We start from the raw sequence: 25,825 nt of genomic DNA on the forward strand, positions 1-25,825 counted from the left end.
TATATTATACTGAAGAGTTTCCTGAATTTATGAGCCACAAAGCCAGCAGGCTGTTAACAATATAGACTTAACCATAAATAAAACCAGCAAGGACATATTTCTGTAACTGAGCATAATCGTAATGAGTAACAATGAATTATTTGTGATGTAGTAAATGTCATTTCTATATCAAGCATTTTAAAAGCATTCCAATCTAACTGATAGACCAGGTATCAGACAGTAGTGGTGCTCACCATGTTGAATACGGCCATGACTAGGATAAGTGCAGTTGTTGCCATGGTGAGCGCGAGTCGTATCCAGGGCTTGTTGGTGATGACTTTAGAGGAGCTGGGGAGCCTGGGCATTGTGCAGGAAGCAGCTTTGCCCCATTGCTACGGCAACAAGAGAAAAGTGAAAATAAAACAAGACTTAACTCCCACCAACGTCATTAGCATATCCGCCTCTATTTCAAACGCTCAAGGTTATGATTATGCCCCACAAGTCAGAGACACATTAATAAACATAACTTCATAGTGAGTGAATATATAACAATAAAAAAGGGCATCTATATCAGCTTTGAGTTGAAGCCAACATTAAATGTCATTCTCTATTCATTTCACTTCCATTATTTTCATAAAAATGCAACTGACTGAAATGAGGACTACTTCTCTCACGAAACACAGTTGATATGGATCTTATCCCCCACAGAGACAGACTCCCCTTGGACCCAAAAGCAATTTTACTAGCTCTGAGGGACAACTTTTCCCATCCTTTGTGTATTCAAAAAAAGTCTTTGGTTAGAGAGTTTATAGCCAGAGATGGACAATAGTTTGATCATGAATGTCTTTAAAATATGCATTTAATTAATATTGAAATGTATATAATATGGGCATTGTTACGTCCTTTTAGATGTTAATATTAAACTAAGGGTATTTGACATAACATATAATAGTTGAGTGTGTGTGTAACAAATGGAGGGAGAAAGAAACGAGTGAAGAACCAAATATCACTGCAATTGTTTATTGCCCATACTTCCAGAGAAACCAGTGAAAATATATTATACAGTGAAAGAAAAATATTTACTATAAATTAATGATGAATTACTTGGGGGGGGGGGGGGGGGGGGAAAGGAAGTAGTTAGATGTGCTTAAATCAAAGAAACAGGCATAAAAATAATCAGATCTTATTTGTTATTAAAAACTTTAAGAGACTGTTATGTTTTTTTTTAAATATTGAATCAAATATGTCTTTTATTTTCAAACAATTCAAGAACTTTGATCCCCTGGCTTAAATGGATTGCCAAATATGTAGTAGCATTTGTCAAGACACAAATAAACAATGTGACAACTCTGAAATTGAAAAACAAACAAACAAACAAATCAAATAAAAAACAACCAACCAAACAACTAACCAACCAAACAATCAACCAACCAACCAACCAACCAACCAACCAACCAAACAAACAAACAAACAAACAAACAAACAAACAAACAAACAAACAAAAGACAACCAAGGAAATAAGCCGCTTTTTGAGCTAAAACTGCATTAAGTATTAAAATATATGATTAGAAAATGCTTTTTGAATGTTATTATTAGCGTTAATACTAAATGTTAATATAGCACATGGAAGTAACAGCTCTAGAAATTGTACATTTTCTTTTTAGTCAATGGGTGTTGTTAGCATGGTAGCTAATGTTAGCTAATTTTTTTCTTTTTTTCTATTAACAAAATCCAATTTAGAATTTGCAGTCTAATCTTCATACTGTATATTTCCTGATTTTAACATGAATAAACTGTTTGAACAAACAAACAAATTATGGTAATTATTCACAAGAGTATGTAATTTGTAACAAAATTATTTTTTGATGTATTTGTACCCATCTCTGTTTATAGCTCAGCCGGGGGTATAAGTTATCAATAAGTTATCTAAAAGTTATCTTTAAGTGCCTTGGCTACCTTTTTGAAAGGCTTAATAGTACCTCACTAGACTATGCGTGCCTTGGCTACCTTTCTTAAAGCTTTACTAGTACCTCACTAATCTATATCCCCTTTCACACATACAGACCTTTCCGGAAAATCACCGGCAATTTTACTGTGGAAAAAATGATTGATAATATGTTAATGATAAACATCTGTGAGTTTGTGAACTCGTGAAGGAGGCTCCTTTGTGTCAGATTTAAGTAGCCTACAGCACCAGTCACGTTAGACTTTTGTTTTAAAAACAAGAAACAAAAACAAGAAAGCTGCAGCACATACTCAAATGTATATCTCAACATTCATAAGTGTTCTTTCATATTATCGCAATTTGTAATGTAGTCAAATGTGTAAACAAAGCTGTTTTTAGCTGCGGTTAGCATCTCTGCCTTCGGATAGTAGCATTTTTTTCCCTATAGTTATTGGTTCATCTCTGGGACAAAAGCAGATGCATGAATGCTAAAGTTTTAAACAAAAGTGAAATCATCAACCGTGTGACTCCCTTTATTTTTACAAATATAAGTGCAGCCATTTAGAGCTCATTTATGGTTAATAATGTCAGAATTTACCTGTATTTTGGAATGGATGTGTGAATAATCTTTTCCGGAAAAATTCCAGAACGTCCTTGCCTCTGTGAACAGCACACGTTTTAATTTACCAGTAAAGTACTTTTCTGGATATTTACCAGTATCACTGTGTGAAATGGGCTTATGTGTGCCTTGGTTACTTTGTCAACCTGCTTAACTCTAGGGTGTTTGACTATGTGTGCCTGAGCTACCTTGCAGAATGGCTTAATTCTAGTGTATCTGACGATGTGTGCCTGGTCTACCTTGCAGAATGTCTTCATTCTAGTGTGTTTGACTATGTGTGCCTGGGCTACCTTGCCGAATGGTTTAATTTCAATGTGTTTGACTATGTTTGCCTGGGCTACCTTGCCGAATGGCTTAATTCTAATCTATTTGACTATGTGTACCTGGGCTACCTTGCTGAATGGCTTAATTTCAGTGTGTTTGACTATGTGTACCTGGGCTATCTTGCCGAATGGCTTAATTATAGTGTATTTGACTATGTGTACCTGGGCTATCTTGCCGAATGGCTTCATTATAGTGTATTTGACTATGTGTACCTGGGCTACCTTGCTGAATGGCTTAATTTCAGTGTGTTTGATATGTGTACCTGGGCTATCTTGCCGAATATCTTAATTATCGTGTATTTGACTATGTGTACCTGGGCTACCTTGCTGAATGGCTTAATTTCAGTGTGTTTGACTATGTGTGCCTGGGCTACCTTGCCGAATCTGTGCCTTGAAAACCTTGCTTACTGGCTTAGCACTAAAATCACATACTATATTTCATTTTTATAAAAATATAACATTGCAGGCTGGTAAAAAAATAAAACCAGCATCCGCCTGGCCAAGTGAGATCGTTAATTATATCATTGCCATTATCTTGTAGAGAATTTCATACAGTGTTAACATGAATGCTCACTTAAAGTGAAATAACAATATGCAAATAGACATGAGAGAGAAAACAAACAAGTGACAAGGAGCCTCAACATTCATAGTGACTTGTTCAAAAGCTCAAAGGAAATGAGATGGGTGAAAATGTATCCTGAATCCTGCCTCATCCAGTCAATCCTGTCATCATTTCCCCTTCACTTGTTCTAAACAGCTTTGAGCTTCTTTCTTCTGTTGAACACAAAAGCAGATGTTTTTTAAGAAAGCTGAAAACCGGTAAACATTGACTTCTAGTTGTTTATTTAACTATTTGTTTTTCCTACTATTGATGCCAGTGATTAAAGGTTTTCGGCTTTGCTTTCTTCAAAATATCCTCTTTTGTGTTCAGAATTAAGAAACTGGTAAAGGTTTGCAACCACATGAGGCTGAGTAAATATTGTGTACATTTCCATTTTATTGTGAACTACTGCTTAAACACAAAGTAAACAGCATAAATGTTTTGTAGTGTCACGACAGAATTCTCAGGTTTTTTTTTTTTTTTTTATTTAAACCATGCCTTTAGGTGAATCTAAAATCAAATCCACATGATTTTATCTGAAAGACTTCATGGCCTTGAAGAAATTGAGATCTGTTTGTAAAACTCACCTTGACCATCTGATTGAAATACTCAAATAATGTCTATAACCCCTCATGACTCAGTGTATGCTACATTGTTAGGAAGAGTATTAGTGGAACTGCAATGTAACAGCACTTTACCAAACACTTAACCTAGACCGTGTGCAAGAACACTTCAATACTAAAAGAAATAGAGGTAGAGGCACTACACACACACACACACACACACACACACACACACACACACACACACACACACACACACACACACACACACACACACACACACACACACACACACACACACACACACACACACACAAACACACACACACACACACGCACACACACATACACACACGCACAAAACTCACACAACAAAACCCACTCACCAGTCAATCATGTGTTTATTGCATCATCTATTCAAAAAACACCTTTTGATATTTAAACATAGCACTTCTATTGGATAACCTTGGTCTCTCTTTTGTATTTGTGAACATGTGGGCTGAACGAGAGATGTTTGAACTCTCACATCAGGTAAATATGAGACAAAACTGAGAAAGACTCAAATAAATTCCATAGTACTCCAGACACTTAACAAAATCTGTGAAAACTAAAAAGAGCGTTTCATAAAAGAAACTCAAAGTACAAAATTGGCCTCCATACCCAACACCCCCAAACCCACGGGGACTTGAGTTTGCTGCTGTACAGTAGAAAAATGAGATCAAAAATAACCCAGTAAAAATGGTCACCACTCAAGCTGCTTTCCTTTTGACACCAAAATCAAAAAATGTGTTTTTGGGTTAGCGTGACGTGAAACAGCTTGGCTAATTAACAAACTGGGGACAAATCAAGTCACACTGGTGGGTTAATGGCATGCAAACCCCCCAAGCTCTCTAAAAATATACATTTGATGCCTCAATACATAGAAAAACAGGTTACTTTGATTATAGCTGCAATTCCATTGAGTTTACAACATGAGTCTCATGTCATCCTTCTTCAAAGTTTATTTAAGAATTGATTAATTAATTTTTTTGTTTTTAAAACTAATAATATTTTTAGCATTGTAACATGCTTCCAGCATGACCCGAATTCTAATGATTATAATCTCATTATTCACAAAGTGATTATCATGACTTTAATACAGTAAGAAATACTGAATTAAAATGGTTTGTAATTTAAATAGGATTTAAGAAAAACATTTTCACTAGTTTGGGGTCTATGAGAATTTATTTTATTGTTGTAGTTGAAAGAATTCTTTAAAGTTTACCAAGACTGCATTTATTTAAACAAAACTACCACAGAATCTTTATTACTGTGATTACAATTAAAAATTTATTTTTTGTTTGTAATATGCATTTTTGGAAGCTAAAACTGATACATGTTGCTTCTGAAAGCATTTTAATATGCTGATTTGTTGGTTAATAAACATTTTTTATTATTACAGATAAACAGAAGGCATACAGTATAACAAAGGTCACATGTATCAAGATGACTGCCCATGCTTAAGAAACAACAAACTGAATAAGAAAGTAGTCAATAACAATACACAATACATTTGTGTGAAATACGGCCTCATTTGAAATGTTCCCTGTTTTTACACATATAATGTTTCATTTTTCTTTTTTACAGAATTATTCTGGTATATATCAAGGACGCTAAAGGCAATATTTAGTAGTATTGAGTAATTAAATTCCTTTTTTGTGACTGTGGACCACAGAAGCAGTCATAAATGCCATTTAAAAAACAAACAAACAAACAAACAAACAAACAAACAAACAAACAAACAAACAAACAAACAAACAAACAAAATGAAATGAAATATCATCTAAAAGCTGAATAAACAAGCTTTCCATTAGTGTATGGTTTGATAGAATAGGACAATATTTGTTTGAGATACAATTTTTTTTAAAATCTGGAATCTGAGGACTAAAAAAATTTAAATATTGATAAATATAATAAATGTTTAAATTCTTAGCAATGCATAAATCCGGCACTCACAGGACGTCAACATGACCTCAGACGTATTATTTTGTGTGGAAATGAAAATAGGTTTGTTCAATTTCGGAGATTTTCAAATGTTCAATTTTGGAGAGATGTTGTATTTTGGTTGCTTTCCAACCAACCTAAAAACAACATAATATTAACATTTAATGATGTTACAGCTTGACGTTGTGTGGATGTTACTAATATGACATCTATCAGACGTTGGATTTTAGTTGCCATACCTGACGAATAAATGTCAGTATTTGACATTAATATGACGTTGGTTTAAGATATTGGTTCGACATTGGATTTTGGTCACTTTCCAAAACAACCTAAAACCAACCAAATATCAACGTCTGATGATGTTACAGCTTGACGTTGTGTGGATGTTACTAATATGATGTCTATCAGACGTTGGATTTTGGTTGCCATACCTGAAGAATAAATGTCAGTATTTGATGTCAATATGACGTTGGTTTAAGATGTTGGCTTGACGTTGGATTTTGGTCACTTTCCAAAACAACCTAAAATCAACCAAATATCAACGTCTGATGATGTTACAGCTTGACGTTGTGTGGATGTTACTAATATGATGTCTATCAGACGTTGGATTTTGATTGCCATACCTGACGAATAAATGTCAGTATTTGATGTCAATATGATGTTGGTTTAAGATGTTGGCTCGATGTTGGATTTTGGTCACTTTCCAAAACAACCTAAAATCAACCAAATATCAACATCTGGTGATGTTACAGCTTGACGTTGTGTGGATGTTACTAATATGACGTCTATCAGATGTTGGATTTTGGTTGCCATACCTGATGAATAAATGTCAGTATTTTACGTCAATATGATGTTGGTTTAAGATGTTGGCTCAACTATGTATTTTGGTCACTTTCCAACACAAGCTAAAATCAACCAAATCAACATAATTTCATGTCGTTATTGGACGTCAAAATAACATTGTCCTTAGATGCTGGCCACCTAAATCTAACCTAATATTAATGTCTTATGACGTTGCGTGTCTGCAGGGTATCAATATTAATCAAACTGAGTTTTGATATATTTACAGTACATTTAGAAAATATCTTCATGATTTTTATGTAATATTCAAATGATTTTTTATACACACGCAACATAAAACATAATTAAATAACTTTTCAGAAAAAGTAATTAGAAAAGTAATTTAAATAAAATTTTAATGAGGCGATTAGTATTAATAACATTTTATAAAAGTAACTTACTCACTGAATGTGTGTGTAGCTGTTATGTTAATTCTAGGCTTCCTGATTACAGTCTTTGTTTTTGTAAATGAAGTGAATATCCTCCAGTATAATGAAAACCTCTGCTCCTCTTCCCTTACTTGCATGTGACAAACCCCTAATGGTCCTAAAAATAGACTTGTTTTTTTTTTTAGGAAAACTCCTCATTACTTTCTTTTGATTTTGTGATGGGATATGACCAGAGCAAGCTCTTGACTGATTTCCCAGGAGTGAATGTACAGGCCTTTGAATACTGAATAAGCCATTTTTCTGTAAGCTTTCATAATATACAAAGAAAAAAAGAGCAGGGGAAAGAAAATGGAGAGACATACAGGTGACATTTACTTAAGCCATTTATGTTCCACAGGTCCAAAGTAGCTCGTAATTTGATTATAGACAACCCTGTCTAAGAGCAGAAAAATAATGGTTTCCCTCAGGCTAAAACAAGGAAATTTCAATCTTGTTTTGATATGGTGTTTTTTTCCACTCGGTATGGCATTTTCTCTAACAGGATGAGGGTCTCAAATATACGAGAACCTTGACTTATTAAATGACATTTCAGTACACACTTATTTCCTTGATGGAAAATGGAAAAAAACATTTAACATGTCTACAACTGAATAGAACCAAAGAGAAAAGCCAATCTGCTTCAATCACTCTCGGAAAAGCTACTAATTTACATTTCTAAAAGTGCGAGCTGCTCTTACCAGTATATGACCAGCAAAACAAATGCAGAGGATCAAGGCGAGCAGCAGGAAGGCCATTCCAAACGATACTTCAAGGACGGTGGTTCTGACAGAGACAAAATCATCAGCCATACTCCAAAAACATTGACATGTCATCTATACCACACACACACACACGCACAGACAAACGCACACGCACACGCACACGCACACGCACACGCACACACACACACACACACACACACACACACACACACACACACACACGAGATACAAACTACTTTTCAGCAAGTCTTTGTTTTGTTGTTGTTGTTGTTATAGTGTTTGTCTATAAAAACCTTTGGTGAAATTCAAAAACTCAAGCAATGGATTAAAGTTGGGTTAAAATTATACTTGACAAATTTTAACCCAGTGATTTGTCCATATTTTACCAAAAAAGCCTGCATTTTAATACTGTTGATGCTGCAATACTAAAGTTGGTTGGTACGAGGCTTATAAGTTGCCATAGTGTGCTCCCCTTTGGATGGGGAACTCCAATGCTATGTGGAAACTTCCACTATGGGGATTTCATCAGAAACAAATCATCTGAAAGAGTATAAAAACGGGCTAATGAAATGTCAATGAGTTGGCGGCGTCAGCATGCACAGCTGGCGTCAATGACAATCAGTCATGCTAAAAAGACGCAGCCAGTGCCATGCTCGACATCCTTTCGCTTTCAGAGCCTTTCACGAAGCTTCTGAGAAAGTCTTTGAGGGTATCTCCAACCTGTGTCTACAGAGAGAGATCGAGAAGCAGCTTCTCACGGTCCAGAGCGCGTATACGCAGTGGCAGATGGTCGAGCTGGGTTTTTCTCCCTTGCCTGGCGTCCTTTGGGTCCGGTCCTCCAAGAGTGGTTTGTATATAGAAAAAAAGCTTTCCTAAAAGAGCAACACGGACGTGTAGCACGTCTTTTTCAAGACGTCACTCTGACCGTGCGTTTTGGGATGCGGTGGTTTCCTGTCCCCGGATGATGGGCACGAGCGCAGCATTTCATGTCTGGGGGTCCAGCATGTTAATGCGGTGCTCGCGGGCAGTGCATGCCATCACTGTTTATCCCCCAGCCCCGCGGCCGGACCGACTAGATGGGTGTTATGCGGAGGATATAAGGAGGCTAGACCTTCAAAGCCTCCCGTCCCCTTCTTCCCAGAAGTGCACAATAAACTCACGCAGTCTTTAGGGCACTTTTTTCTGCCAGGTCTGCGTAAACTTCCATCCTCACCATCCTTGGAGAGTGGACTGTCAAGGTCCGTCGAGGATTCGAACCAGTTCTCTCCCTCCAGGATGATGAGCGTGGCATCGAATCTAGTAGCAGACTTTGTGGCTGTGCTTCCCCAGGCTGCTTCGGCCATGGCTCTGGAGATACCCAACCCCGCGGCCGGACCGATTAGAGGGGTGTGATGTGGAGGATGAAGGCAAGACCTTCTAAGCCTCTCCATCCCCTTCTTCCTGGATGGGCACAGTAGGCTCATGCAGTGTGCTGCATACGCCTTCGCCCTTACCATGCATGCTATGGCCACCTACCAACACTACCAAGCACAGGCGCTGGCCCAGCTGCGTGAGGATGGTTTGGGTGCGAGACGTGAGCATCTCGTCTCCTGTTCTTCCGTGATACCCCAGCGCTCCCCGGGTGAGCCCACTCACTCCACACTGCCACGCCGCTGGCACGTCAGCGATCGTGCGGGTGGGACCCCTTGCGGGGGCTCTGCCTGTCTGGTTAGCGCAGGCCAGCCCATCGCAATGGCTCATCCATACGATCAGACTCGGCTATGCGATTCAGTTCGTGAAACGGCCTCCCAGGTTCACGGGCGTGTATTTCATTTCAGACCTGCGTCCGCCCCTGTCTTGCGAGAAGAGATTGCTGTCCTCCTGGCGAAGGATGCAATCGAGCCGGTCCAGTCAGCGGAGATGGAGCGCGGGTTTTACAGCCTGTACTTCATCGTGCTCAAAAAGAGCAGTGGGCTATGGCCAATCCTAGATCTGCACGTTTTGAATCGCTGCCTTCACAGGCTGCGCTTCAGAATGCTTACGCAGATGCGCATCACCCGATGCGTTCGTCCTTGGGATTGGTTTGCAGCAATAGACCTGAAGGACGCGTATTTCCATGTCTCCATACTTTCACGCCACAAAACTGTGGTTTGCGTTCGAAGGTCGAGCATGGCAGTACGGGTCCTCCCCTTCGGGCTTTCTCTGTCTTCGCGGGTTTTCACCAAGCTCGCGGAGGGTGCCCTCATGCCCCTTCGGCTCGCGGGCATCCGCATGCTTAATTATCTTGGTGACTGGCTGATTTTAGCCCACTCTCAGGAGCAATTGATTATGCACAGAGACAAGGTGCTCCGGCACCTCCGCCTGTTGGGGTTTCAGGTCAACCGAGAAAAGAGCAAGCTCGCCCCCGTGTTTAGCATCTCCTTTCTCGGGTTGGAGCTGGACTCGATCACCATGAAGGCGCGCCTCTCACGAGAGCACGCCGAGCTAATGCTGAACTGTCTGAGAGAGTTCGACAGGAAAAAGGTGGTCCTCGTGAAATCTTTTCAGAGGCTCCTGGGGCATATGGCATTCGCAGCCGTGGCCACGCCACTCGGATTGCTCCATATGAGACCACTACAGTATTGGCTTCACGATCGGGTCCCCAGACACGCATGGCACGCGGGCACACACCGAGTGACTGTCACTGCGCTGTGTCGCCACACCCTCATCCCCTGGAGGGACCCCTCCTTCCTACGGGCCGGAGTGCCCCTAGGTCAGGCGTCCAGGCATGTTGTCGTTTCGACAGATGCCTCCAGAACGGGTTGGGGGGTCGTGTGTTGCGGGTATGCTGCTGCGGACCTGTGGAAGGGAACCCAGCTGCATTGGTATATCAACTGCCTAGAACTGTTGGCAGTGTTTCTCCGCTTTTTACCGGTGCTGAGGGGGCAACACGTGCTGGTCAGGATGGAGAGCATGGGGGTAATAAGCGTATACAAGCCATATGGGTTGCTCCCACCGCATGTCTCAGCTCGCTCGCCGTCGGCTCCTCTGGAGTCATACGCGGCTGAAGTCGCTGCTTGCTATTCACATCCCGGATGAGCTCAACCGTGCGGCCAACGGGCTCTCACGGCAGCTCCTAGCCCGGGAGAATGGTGACTCCACCCCGAGTGTCGGGGCATGCGCTAATATGCGTTTCCCCAGTGAGCCTACTCGTGCAGTTACTGCGCAAGGTCAGGGAGGATGAGGAGCAGGTCCTGCTAGTTGCGCCTCTCTGGCCCAACCGGACCTGGATGTCAGAACTTTCCCTCCTCGCGACGGCCCTCCCCTGGCAGATTCTTTTGAGAGAGGACCTACTCTCTCAGGGACAGGGCACCATTTGGCACCCTTAGATGAGAGGAAGACTTAGGTAACCTAACGACGGCAGTGGTTAATACCATCACTCAGGCTAGAGCCTCCTCGACGAGGCGCGCCTACGCCCTAAAGTGGAGTCTATTCACTGAATGGTGCGTCTCTCACAGAGAAGACCCCCAAACTTGCCAGATCAGCGTTGTGCTTTCTTTCCTTCAAGAGAAGCGTGAGAGCAGGCTGTCGCCCTCCACATTCAAGGTTTACATGGCTGCCATCTCCACTCACCATTACGCGGTAGCTGGCAGCACTGTGGGAAAGCATTATCTACGCGAATTAATCCACCCCGCCCCTCTCTCATGCCCTCTGCAGATCTCGCCTTGTTCTCACAAGCCTGCGTACAGATCCCTTCAAACCACTTGACTCAGTATCTTTAAGATTTCTGTCTCTGACGACAGCTCTGCTGGTCGCGTTGGCATCAATTAAGAGGGTCAAAGACCTGGAGGCATTTTCGGTCAGTGACTCATGCCTGGAGTTCGGGCCGGCCTACTCTCACGTTGTCCTGAGACCCTGCCCTGGATATGTGCCCAAGGTTTCTACCACGCCGTTTAAGGACCAGGTAGTGAGCCTGCAAGCGCTGCCCCCGGAGGAGGCAGACCCAGCCCTTTCATTACTCTGTCCAGTTCGCACTTTGCGAATCTATCTGGACCGCACTCAGAGCTTTAGACCATCTGAGCAGCACTTCGTCTGTTATGGTGGTTGGCAGAAGGGAAGTGCCGTATCTAAAGATCTATCTAGAGGCTGGCCCACTGAATAGTGGATGTCATCTCCCTCGCTTACCAGAGCCAGGGCGAGACGTGGCCCCCAGGAGTTTGTGCGCACTCCACCCGGAGCATTGCAAATTTGCAAGGTTTTATAATCTGCAAGTGGAGCTGGTTTCCTCAAGGGTATTGGGTAACCCTTGGTGATTGAGGAAACAACTCGGTTAAGGTGTTGAACTCAGTGGAGGAGTCACTTGCTGGCCCGTTACGTTGTAGGTCTGCCTGCTGGTCAGCCCGCGTTCTGGGTATAGGTGCCTGCTATGTGCGATCCCCACTAGGCGATCCCATATGCTTATTCAGCCACGGTCCAGTCCCCCCTCACAGGCGGACCCATGTCTTCCCTCACCACTAACCATCTTAGTTCATATGCATACTCCCCCTTCTCAGGGCTAGTCCATATGCTCTTTGCCACCGTATCTCCCCATTTGGGTAGCAGGTGGCCTCCGCAGCGTCCTCCCTATCGGGACTGCACACATTCCCAGCCTACTGTCGTATTTAAATTCCTAGAAATATCTACACACTTTGCGGCTCCCGAAAAGTATATCTAAATCCGTAAATCTTCTGTTGAAGTGGGATAAGTAAGGGCCAGGGAACACGTTGGAAGACTGCGCCTCTGGTGATGCAGGTGCGGTCACGCTCTCTTTGTCTGGCAAACTTCTCATCGGGGGCAGAGGTAAGGTTCAATCATTATGGGTTTTTTCAGACATTTCCCCACAGTGGAATTTTCCACATAGCATTGAAGTTCCCCTCCCAAAGGGGAACGGTCCGGTTACTAAAGTTACCCTCGTTCCCTTTGGGGGGCAGAAATGCTATGTTCCTTCGCCATAATGATTGCCCCTTAGCTGTCTCTTCAGCTAAAAAAGGATGCCTCACACCTTGCTCTCGCTGTGCTTATATTGCCAAATTGATTGCAACGAGCATCAGCTGTTTAAGATGACAGTGCCAACTCATTGGCATTTCATTGGCCCGATTATATACTCTTTGAGACGATTGTCTTTCTGAACAAAATCCCATAGTGGAATTTTCCCCATAGTGGAATTTTCCCCATAGTGGAATTTTCCATACAGCATTTTTGTTCCCCCCCTCTGGGAACTAGGGTTACTTGAGTAACCGGAGCGTTCCTCATACAAAAGGCTTTTTTAAACTTTGTGCTTTCTGTTTTTTTTAAATACATGATGTCGAAATGTTGCATAAACGCAATATCACACTCGTAGCACTGCGATATGGCTGTATATCAGCACTACTGGCACACTAAGGCACTCAGCTTGTGGCCTCGAGCCAGCACATGCCTTCCAGCAGAGCTGATACTGTATACATCCATATCGCACTGCTACTCATGTGATATTGCTCATATACAGTATATAACAATAATTTGAGGTAACATAAACATCCATAAAACAAACCTTGTAGAAAAAAATCTGATGCTGAAGTTTAAAGATTTAAATAAACCTAAGCAGCCATCACTAATTCGATGGCTTTCTCAATACAGGAAAATAAAGGTTTAGCTCCAGTATATTCGCTGCCATATCTCAACATAAATGTGGGATAAAATCAATGTCAGAAAGTGAGAATACAGCTTGAGAAAAGTACTGTGGCCTCAGCTCTTGTGAATGTGTTCTCGGTCAACATGAGCTGTAAATTAGGCTGACGTCTTGAATAGATTTTTCTGTCTGTCTTCATACAAAAGGAGACATCATTTCCAAACCAGATTGGCCTCTGATTTAAAAAAAAATCTATAACTGTCTGTCTTTTTCAGGCAGCCATTGATGCTCCCATCATCCCGTTCTTTATGGCTGCACTCATTTTCTCTGCATTGTGTAGATGTTGTAATATTATTATGCGTCACCGGGTCTAAGTACTGCCAGAGACGATGGCTGTGTGCATAATTGTGCAATGTAAGACAAAGGCAAAGATGGTACTTACTTTGGCAAGACTAAAACCTGCACTATGAAGATGCAGAAGAAATGAGACAAGCACAGGTGACATAGTACTTGAAGGCCGGCAGAGTCGTGGCTCTGTACTGTTAGAAGAAAGAGAAGGAAGAAAAATTCATATATCTTCAGTTTGCTTTAGTGTCTGAGTCTTTACAGCTGAGACTGCTGCTGTTCAATGACACATCTCAAGGTGAAATGTACCTCTTTTTCAAGTGTCTTGTTATGAAAGAACAGAGATATCCTCTGAATATCCTCTGATTTCAGCCACTGTCTGGAAGAAAGAAAGCATAATTTAAGATATTGATGACAGGTAAATGGTCACTGACATGATAAATCACATTAATAATAGCTTGTTTGGTGGCAGTGATGGAAAGAATGATTTAATAAATATGTGTTATGCACTTTGGGTGTCCAATATTTTCTTGTAATTCAAAGATCTGCTATGATTATGCATATATTATGGTTAGAGACCGCTCATATGATTTATGTCAAGACATTTGTCATGTTTTTGCCCTAAAAATGCTCTTGTGTGTTGGATTTGTTTCATCCATATCTGATCTCAAGCCTTTATGCTTATTCCAAAATGTCATTTTGATATGTGATATACAGACTAGGGCTAGGGTGTCCAAACTCAGTCCTTGAGGGCAGGTGTCCTGCAAAGTTTAGATCCAAGACACACCTGGGCTAGCAAACCAAGCTCTTATGCTGCGGTCACACTAGAGTTTGAGCATGCGAAATTCTGCCGTACGGCACTGTGAAAAGGGGCAGGACTAAACAAGATGATTAGACATTAAAAAAGTGAGCAATTGGCCGATATTTTAAATTACTGTACAGAGACGTCATGTTTTGATCTTCTATTGGTCTCACAGAGTCACATGATGCGGCTTCGCAGGTCAGAGTTCACCAAGGTGGAACTTTGCAATGCAGCGAACTGCGAAACTTGTCGCATGAGCTTGCGTTTCCAGTTTGTCGAATTTGTATGTGTATGAGTGGAAGTCTATGGGGTGAAAAGTGTAGTGTGACCGCGGCTTTACTAGGCTTTTTAGAAACATCTTTGCAGGTGTGTTGAGGCAAGCTAGACCTACATTTTGCAGGACACCAACCTTTCAGGACTAAGTTTGGACACCTCTGCACTAGGTGAACCATTGTGGTATGATAAGGCAAGGATTTTGTTAGGCCAGTGTGTTGATTTCTTTCTTGTTTTTCTGAATGAAAAATTTTAAATGGGAAAAATAAAAGATAAATAGAGAAGAAAAAAAACTGAAGATCAGGACAACCCAGCCAACAATTCTGTGTGTAATAGACGTCTAATAGACATCTAAATGTAGACAGCTTGGCTAAAATAAAGCTAAACTTGGGCTGTCAGTGAAAATCTAATAGACGTCTAAGAATAGCCCAAAACTAGTGGTCAAATAAGAATTAGACAGACTTTATACACCAAATTTAGCCTTGTTTTAGCCAAGGCGACTATGTTTAGATGTCTATTTTGCATCTATTAGACATCTTTTAATAACAAAAAATGCTTGCTGGGAACTGTTGTAGTAGACAGGACAAACTGACTACATTTACAATCACATCAGTAATTGAATTAATTGCCTTATTCTGATTAAGACAATAATAAGATTAAGGTGTTTAAATGAGTTGCTTTTTGAATGTACCTTTCATGATCCTGTTTTACATGTTATAGCACATAATTCGATTAACGTCATTGCATCACTGCGCTATCCACATTTCCTCCGGAGTTTCATGTAATTTCGGGTGTTTCATTTTTAATTTGTCGACTTTAACTGCAGTTTGGCACTTTCACTTTCATTCGGGAACATTTTATGCATGCTCCCTATGAAAACGAGATATTGGATGCAACTATGAACTGCTGGAAGAGTGTTGTTTTAATGGAAGTTCATACCGCATTCTGAATAGAAGAAAAAATGCTGCATTTCACGATGAAGGTGTCTGTGGTCTTCACTGACTCAGAAGGTGCAAAGAATAGTGTCAAACAGCCGTGTGTGTGTTTGTGTGGGTGGACTATCCTGTCGCAATACGCAGCAAAAAGTCTCACATGCCTCACATTAATAGTTTGATTAAGGTGTTTACCTGTCTGTACAGAACTTCAATAATGGGACTAAAATCGGCATACTCCACATGTCTTAATTCGATTTCTGTTTAGTTCGATTATGACCTTAATCAGATTAAATGAATCAAAAATCGCTGTTTACATGGCAGACTCTTAATCAGAGTATTGTCTTGTGGTTATTGTGGTCATCGCCTTCTTGAGTACAGGCAAACATTATCTGTAGCCAATCAGTTGTTTCATTCAATGTAAAACACTGTTTTTGCAAGTAATTTACCTCACTTTTTCACAACACTCACTGTTTACATGGTCAAGATCTGCTTCGAACTACTTTAGCTGTGTTTCACCCTGAAAATAATCGCACACCTTATTGTAATTTGCCAAATATTAGTCAACTAATCAGAATCAAGCATTCGCTGGCCCTGTAGATAAATGATATATATTGGTTTAAATAATGCATTTATTTGATCATAGTCATGGCCTACAGCTGAACAAATCAGGTAAGTGGTACGTGACATTCTAAGTCGATCTCTCTCTTTTATATTTTTTATTGCTGTATTTATTCTATAGTAATCTAGTAGTGTTTGCTTTGCTTTGCCATTTTTGGGGTTAATTTTTGTGAATACCCGGTTGCAACAGAGAAATACTGGGAAATCTATGTAGACTGATGGCATTTCATGCTGATCAGCCTAATAATCTTAAAACGTGAGCAAAATCATCTGTTTTGTCGTCACTTAATACTTTATGCAAGAGAATCATTCAAATACTAGTTCTAGAGTGATGTTTGTGATTTAGCAACTGTTTCTGTTGTTCTGATGTCAGCTGCAGATGTGAATGAATGGTAGAAGAAAGTAGTTCCTCATACAAAAGGCTTTTTGAGACTCTCAGTGTTAAAAAAATTAAATAAAATAATAATTTAAATACACACCCTGAAAATAATCGCACACCTTTTTGTAATTTGCACAAACATTTGTCAACTAATCAGAATCAAGCATTCACTGACCCTGTAGATTAATGATATATATTGGTTTAAATAATGCTTTTATTTATTCATAGAGTCATGGCCAAAAATATTGGCATCCTTGAAATTCTACCAGAAAATGCAACACTTCTCTCAGAAAATGGTTGCAATTATAAACATTTTGGTACTCACATGATTATTGTTTTAATATGCACATGAACAACACACAAAAAAAGAAGACAAAGTACAGCTAGATAAAATTATACACAGAACTCAAAAGTGAACTGGACAAGATTATTGCCTCAATGTGTCAATTGTAAGATAAAAATGATTTCCATGTCTATTTTTAGAGATAAAGTTTCCATCACTTTCATTTTTGAAAAAATCTCTATGCAAAAAAAAAAAAAACTTAAAAAACGCACTTGTAGTAAAGTTGTTCGTGTTGTGGGAAGAATAAGACAGGGTTGGCGATATCAGATGTGTGTGTGTGTTGAGACTGTGGTGTCAGGCTTTTTCTTGGCTGCTTCTTCTTCTCCTCTTATGAGGGTGTCTCTCCGGCCCAATCACTAGAAAATACAGGTGTTACTGATTATTTATGATTGGACCACTGACCAGCCACCGGTGTCACCGCTTGCTCTCCCCCCTTTTTGGGTGTTCAATCATGCCTCCCCCACCCCACTGTTAAGCATGTTTACACCAAATGGATTTAAGTTTTTTTGTAGGTAAATTGTATTAACAGATTGTATAGCTGATATAAAAATAATTTGGATGACTAATCAATTCTTACTACTAAATTGAGATAAAACTAAGGTCTTATAGGACCCAAAAACCTCACACGCAAAAACCTAGAACACTGTCTAACCCTTAATGGATTCTTAATTCAGTCCTCATCTTCAGTCAAAAATTTTGGGGTGATTTTTGATAGCAACCTGTCGTCCGAAGGCCTGATTTCAAGCATATGCAAAACTGCATTTTTTCATCTTAAAATTGTTGCCAAACTTCGACATATGCTATCAATGTCTGATGCGGAAAAGCTTATTCATGCTTTCATGACCTCTCGGTTAGACTATTGTAATGCGTTACTAGGCGGTTGCGCTGTTGTGCCCAACTAAGCCTGGTTTCTCTCGAGTTTCTTTTGCTTCACTTTCGTCAATTGGTGAAGTTTGTTCCAAGCCGCTGTCGCCACTGGCTTGCATGGTTTGGGACTCGTGAAGCTGTGCATCGATGGATTTGCTCTTCAGTGTTTGGACTTTCAGCAGTGAAAACTAAACCACACTGAACTAAACTGAACTTAAACTCTGAAACTGGACTGATACTGTTTCAATTTACTATAATTTTCTATGTTAAGCTGCTTTGACACAATCTACATGCAGGGTTCACACCAAACAGAATTAAGTATTTTTGTGGGTAAATTGCATACAAGCCAATGCAAATGTGAAAATTACCGTCCCACAATGGAGATGACACCGAATACGCAATGTATTATCTGTAATCATGCAGAATTTGCCTCATTCGCATCTTCCGCGTTTGGTGTGAACCCAGCCGTGTTGGCCAATCAGAAAGGAGAAAACAGCGCACATGATGATGTCATGACACAAAAAAGGTTATAGTGTCCAAACGACTACACTGTACCCAGAGTTTTAGAAAATCTTACCCTAGCTAAAGTTTTTGGTTTCAGTTACTCAAAATTTGAAACTCGAAAAAAAAAGTGTGGTTTTGAAAATACTCTTGATTGTGTGGACGGAGTTTTAGACACACAATTGGTAAGTACTGGTGTTGGGTAAGTTTCTTTAAAAAAGTAATATATATTAAATATCTGATTACTACTGAAAAATAGAAATCTGATTACATTACTAATTGCTTTATTTAAAAAGTATTCAGATTACTAATTACTTTACTTTGAAGTTCCTTTTAAAACATATGAAATACACCTATAAAAATACAAAATAAACTTCAGCTCTTTCAGACTTACAAAATTTTGCCCAAAACCTAAAATACTCTTATTATTCACTTGTTCCAAACCCGTTCGTCTTCTCTTTTTTAAAAAAATTTTTTATAAAAAAAAAATAACTGGATACCTGTAACCACTGACATTCATAGTATGAAAAACGCTGCATTGTTTGGGTGTTCTGTGTTGTTTGAGGTAATTAGTCTACCAAAATGTACATATTCCAAAGTATGAAGCTGATTGGTCAGTTCTTGTTACATGACTCGCGGTTTTCAACTGAGTGCACCTAGGAAATGCGAGCTCAATATGCGCTATATATATGCGCATGCGCAAAAGACGCAATATGTAAACGGCCCCATAAGCAGCTATGCTTCTCTTCACATTCAGAAGATACCTTCACTCCCGATCCTGCACAATTTTTAATTTTTTTTTAGCCTCTTTAGGTTGAGTTGGGCCGCCGTGTTTTGGGGCGCCGCTGTCCTCCTTGGTGACAAATATTGCTTGAACAAAGTGAAAAAAGTGCTTGAACAAGTTGATGGTTGAGATAAAAGGAGTGAAAAATTCTTTAGAGACTGGATATAGACTGCATTTCCCAGCAGTAGTTTTGTTTTTACGCTCAGTGAAATCAAAGTAATGTCTGTATTTACACTTGAAGAAGCAACCACTCTCGTCAGAAACCAATTCAGCTCACGTTCTACAGCAATGTAAAAGCGCATGCTTATTAACTGACGTTGCAGCAGAAAACGTGATTTAAAAAGAAGCTTTTTTCTTACAAAAACTATATTTGTAACGTAAGTAACTTAATTACTTTGACTTTAGTAACTGTAATCAAATTACACTAATTTAAAATGTAATTAGTTACATAAACGCGTTACAGTAATGCCTTACACCCAACTCTGGTAAATACCAGGTGTGGATAATATAGTAATCACACTTGCAACCAATTAAAATGCAGTAAAGCTGACTCAACCTTTGTGTATCACACTGAGCATGCAGAAGGAAAGAAGTGTAAAGAGTTGTCTGTGTATTAGAGACAAACTAAAAAACATGTACAATCTCAGTGCTACAAGTCTATCTCCATAGATCCCAATGTTCCTGTGTCCACTTTATGCTGTAAAGAAGTTTACAGCCCATGGCACTGTAGCTAACCTCCCAGGACCAGGATAGAAAAGAAAAATGAATGAACAATCACAATGAAGGATTGTTCGAATGGTGGATAAGGAACTCCAATTAACTTCCAAACAAATTCAAGCTGATCTTCAGACCCAGTGTCAGCTCACACTATTTATCACCATCTGAACAAAAAGGGATGGTAGGAGACCCAGGAGGGACACCACTGCTGAGCATTAAAAAGCAAGTCTGGAGTTACCCAAAACTTATGGAGAAAACCACAATTCTTCTGGGAGAACGTATTGTGGACAGATGAGAAGAAAGTAGAGCTTTTTGAAGAAAAGACATCAAGGCACTGTTTACAGAAAAAGAAATGAAGCCTTCAAAGAAAACTACAGTCCCTACAGTCAAACATGGAGGAGGTTCACAGATGTTTTGGGATTGCTTCTGGCACTGGATGCATTGAAATCGTGAATGGTATCATGAATTCTGATAAATTTCGGGGCACAATGTAGTGATCAGTCTCAGAAAACTGCATCTCCACCAGAGGTCATGGGTCTTCCAGCAGGACAATAACCCAAAACACACTTCAAAAAGCACTCAGAAGTAGTTACAAACAAAGTGCTTGAGTTCTGAAATGGCCAGCAATATGTCCAGATCTGAATCCCAATGAACACTTAATGAGAGATCTCAAAACAGCAGTTGTGAGAAGGCACCCCATCAAATCTGAAGGACCCGGAGCAGTTTGTAAAAGAAGAGTCGTCAAAAACACCCATAGAGAGGTGTAAGAAAACGGTTGGTTTCAGAAATGTATTCCAAAAGTAGTGCTACCAAATACTAAGTTAGGGGTGCCAATAATTATGACCAGTGTGTATATTGGTTTCTGTGTGGAACTGTATGAGACTTGACTTTTCTTTTCTGTATTTTGTGTTGTTCCAATGCAGACCAAAAATAAACACATTGTACACAAAATATTGCCAACTGTAACAATTTTCTGAGAGATTTGCAAGGGTGCCAATATTTTTAGCCTGTTAACTTAATGTATTTATATTATACATTTATTTATTTTTGTGGGGTCAGGTGTGATCCTTGTCATCATTTGGCTATTTCTAGTGCTATTTTTCCAGGAATTCCTGAATACATGAATAAGATGCATTATGGATGCTCACTTCTGTGAGTTGATGCCATCAATAGTGCGAATGATTCTTTCATTCAACTCCTCTTCAAATCTCTTCTTCTGAGATTTTGTTCTGAAAGGGGGTGGAGGAAAAAAAAGAAGGAAAGAGACTTTAAAGAACCTTAGAAATGCAGATAAGGTCAGAGTGAATGTGAAAGATTATTCACTCTTGATTTTTTTTGTCACATAAAGCAACAAACTCTAGAAAAAAAACAGACCTTTCGGACCTTTGCTGAAAGCTGTACTGCCCTAATGGGACATCCTGTAAGAAAAATGAGATGAATACAATTTAAAGAGTGCTTTCATACTGTAAGTTCATAAGCAATATGATGGCTGGAATCATCATTTAAAGCAAGGCAAGACTCTGCAGGTGATTAGGTAAAATTAAAAACAGTTAATAATAATAATTAATAATAGGGTAACACTTTATTTTGATGGTCGATTTGAGTATTAGTAGACTGCTAAATATCTGTAGATATGTTTCTTCAACAGACATTTAACTGACTATAAGAAACTTTGCAAGTACATGTCAACTTACACTAACCCAAACCCAAATCCCAACCCCAACCTAACAGTCTACTTCTAATCTAATGAGAATTCGTTGACATGTAGAAGCAATGTAACAAACAGACCATCAAAATAAAGTGTGACTTAAAATTTCTATCATCCTGTAATATATGCAAATGAGGCATTACTTCATTAAATATGACTTATTTGTACACAATACTAGCGCACAAACATGAACATTGGATGAAGACAGATGGAAAAAGTCGTCCTTAATTTTATGTCGCATTTGAATCAAAGGTTTTTAGAAGCTTTTTGAGATTTTTATATTATCCGGAAACACTTTAGAATAATTGTCCATGAGTAAAAAAAAAAAGTCCATGAGTCCATATGATTGTTCTTTAAGTTAATTTATAAACTACTTATATTTATTAAAATTACATTAGTTAGTATAGTTAAACAAGTGATTTTTATACCACACTGAACTGAGCTAAACTGAACTGAACTTAAACACTACAAACTGAACTACAATGTTCCTACATTGTATAAGCGCTATCCAAATAAAGGTGAATTGAATTGAATTAAAAGTTGATTAATGTATTTACTAACATTAATCAAGTATAAATAATAATGTAAAGCATTTTAAGTAAAAGTTCAACATTTACTAATGCCTTATTAAAATCCAAAGTTGTGCTTGTTAACATCAGTTAATGCACAGTGAGCTAACATGAACTAATGTTATTTTACTTAAATAATGTTAACTAATGTTAATGGAAATGAATAAATACTTTCATAAATGAATTGCTAATTGTTTGTTCATGTTAGTAAAGACATTACCTAACATTAACTAATGAACCATTATTTAAAAGTGTTACCAAACATCTTTCAATCAATTCATTTTTTGTAATTTATAATTAAAAATGATAACAGCCAGAAAAAAAAATCAATAATACAAATAAATAAATAAAAACTATATATTTTATCTTATATATAATCTGCCATATTATGTAGAAATCCATGTATTATCTATTTTATTAGGTAAAACCTTTAGAAAAGCCAAAATCTTAAAACTCACCCGTGCATAAAACATTGTTTTTGCCTGCAGTGTCTGGTCTTAAATCAGAATCTCTGTATTCTTTGCATGTTTGTTCAGGGCGACTCACGCGTGTGTTGATTATTCCATTCTCATTGGTCATGCTGTCCCGATGGTGGAGGTTAGCGAAAGGTTTAGCAGCTCCCCAGGACTCCAGGTACTGCGTCATGCGGACAGACGCTCTCATCTTCGCTCCGTAGAGAGTGGGCCGAAGAGCAGAGAGAAGCAGAGGACTCCGCTTTTCTGCCTAGAAACACCATAGAATGATGCACATGTTAAATTGATGTGCTATAGGCTAGAGGTGTTAGCACAGAAATACAAAAATCAGACAGGAATATGCACTTAAGTAGTGGGTCACAGGTGTTGCCTGTAACCCATTTTTGGATTCAAACATGATTTTCCAGGATTCTATTTTCAGGATATTGCTTTTTACTTTTAGATGCTAAAACATTTTGGTTTTATGTTGAGATGATACTGTTGGTAAAAAAAAAAATCTGGATTTTATTCCAATCCTAAAGAATCATCAACACTCAAAAAAAAAAAAAGTTTTTGTTGCTTGTTCAAACTACTTATTTAAAATGAGCTGAAACAACACAATTCTTGATATTTCGTTGGGACAACTTAAATGTTTTATATTCAATCAACTTAAATTTGTAAAAACCCATTAAGTTAACTTAATTGATTTGTGTTGGAACAAAATGCAGGGATTGTGTGAAACCCTGCATTTTTTTTACAATGTACACTCATAAAACAATGTTTGCTGTTTGTTCAAACTACTTATTTAAAATGAGCAGAAACAACACAATTCTTGATTTTGGGGTGGGGTGGGGGGTGGGTTAAATTAACTTCAAAACGAATAAATTAACTTAATTCCGTCATGTTGTCTCAACACAAATACGATTGTGTGGAACCCAGCATTTTTTACAGTGTGCAAATATGTGTTAAGTAACAAACAAGGCACTGTAATTGGATGAACTATTTCATAAAAAATAATCTAATATGATTGTTCTTTAAGTTAATTCATAAACTACTCATATTTATTATAATTACATTAGTTAGTATAGTTAAACACAACTAAAAACCAAGATAAACCAAAGCTAAAACCATTTTGTTGCTTAAAATAAATGAAGTATGTTAAAAACCAAACAAAAAGTGCTTCAGGGGTAATTAATGTGTCTGTGCTATTTGAGTAAGGGATACATGAAGATAAACAGCAAAATTATTGTCCAAGGCACTCAAAAAAGTGACAAAATATATTTAAAAAGCCTTTATTAACATGGCTATTTCATTAGAACTGCACCTATGAGTTTCAGCAAACAATTGCCGACATCAGGGTAGCAGAATTCAGGAGTGTCTGGAGTTTGTTTAAACACAATGGTCACATGACCAATAGAATATTTAAACAATACAGAGTAACACTCTATTTTGATGGTCCCTATTGCACATTTTGTTGACTAAAAGTTGCATTGCAACTACATGCCAATTACTTCTAATTTGAGTATTAGACTGTCTGTTTAAAAATGTTTGATACTGTTCTATCAACAGACATTTAACTGACTATAAGAAACTTTTCAAGTACATGTCAACTAACACTAACACACACGTTTTGTTGAATTGAAGTTACATTGCATATACATGCCAACTAATTCTTAATAGATTATAATCTATTGAGAATTAGTTGGCATGTATATGCTACATAACTTAAATTCAACAAAATACGTTAAAGGGACCATCAAAATAAAGGGATACCCAATACAGAAATAATATATTGAACACAAAGTCAGACTTAAGACTCAGACTTAAAATTTTGCTGTTTAAATAAAGAATGTTATCTGACATGAGTTTAATATTCAGCTACTTCCAAGAAAACCTTCCTTGCTTTCATTTAGTTTGAATGAATAAAAAAAGATATAAAAATAATAGACAAAAAATAAAACAAATCATTTTGTTAATACAAATTTGGTATCTGACCAAACAAGCAACTTATTAAACCATCAGACCAGGAAAGGATCTCTTCTTAAACAATCACTAACCAAAACATTAATTCAGTTTGTGGTCTTCCAACACTTTATTAAGGCATTTTACAGCACAGTTGTAATTTAGATGTGTAAAAACATCTAAATGCCACTTCAGTAGTCAGCTGCAGAAACTAGACTAAGTTAATCATGTTGTTTTTCTTAAAGACTGGCCATAACATTAATAGTCAGCAACAAAAGGCTTTGAATCTGAAAAGCATGACTGATTGTGATGACTTTTGTTTATGCGACAGCTGCTTCTGTTCACTTTGCTGCAGAAAGATGAATTTTACCACTTATAATGTACTGGAAAGCAGTGTAAGTACATTTTAGCATACACATACAAACTGAAACTTTGGAAAATCACTACCCAAAGTGTGTGGTTAGCAGAAGCTGTTTATGTCAAGCCTTAAGCAAGTTCTTTGCCTATTTTACATGAATGAATATGTATTTTAGGAAAGGGGTCCTTGTTTTTGAGGGTACTTGACACTACAAGTTAAAAACTCCCTGCTACAGTTTAGAAGATAATAGAGACTCCCACAAATCTGTATGATCTACTTTACACCAACTTGACTCTGTGGCAGAATAATGCAAAAAAATGCAAATTGGCCTTAACCGAACAACAAGGTGAAAAAAAGAAAAGAGCACAACTAAACAAACAAGCAAAAGCCCTCCAAACTCAGATTCAGTCATCATAATGGGAGCGTGGAGGGAGTGGGTGTGCGGTGGGTTCTTGTGATAAGAGGGCAGAGAGGCTCAAACCAAACAGAAATAAATGTATGAGTCTCTTATGAGAAAAAAAAAGCGCTGCCTTTGTTACCTCAGGCAAAGCAAATGCATTGTTGAAAAGTAAATAACGCACCAGATAAATAAAAGAATAGGCGT

At 38.6% G+C, this 25,825-nt stretch overlaps 1 protein-coding gene across 1 annotated transcript in view; it reads right to left on the reverse strand.

The window, feature by feature from the left end:
• adcy2b (adenylate cyclase 2b (brain)) overlaps positions 1-25,825 on the reverse strand; it is a 149,484-nt gene that overhangs the window by 27,595 nt on the left and 96,064 nt on the right. The window contains 8 exon segments of the mRNA XM_056479831.1: positions 234-371; positions 7,980-8,064; positions 14,051-14,093; positions 14,096-14,147; positions 14,263-14,332; positions 21,321-21,401; positions 21,547-21,590; positions 22,996-23,172. Coding sequence (XP_056335806.1) covers positions 234-371; positions 7,980-8,064; positions 14,051-14,093; positions 14,096-14,147; positions 14,263-14,332; positions 21,321-21,401; positions 21,547-21,590; positions 22,996-23,172 — 690 coding nt within the window.

This window comes from Danio aesculapii, chromosome 19, assembly GCF_903798145.1.
Source record: "Danio aesculapii chromosome 19, fDanAes4.1, whole genome shotgun sequence".
NCBI classification, from domain to species: Eukaryota; Metazoa; Chordata; class Actinopteri; order Cypriniformes; family Danionidae; genus Danio; species Danio aesculapii.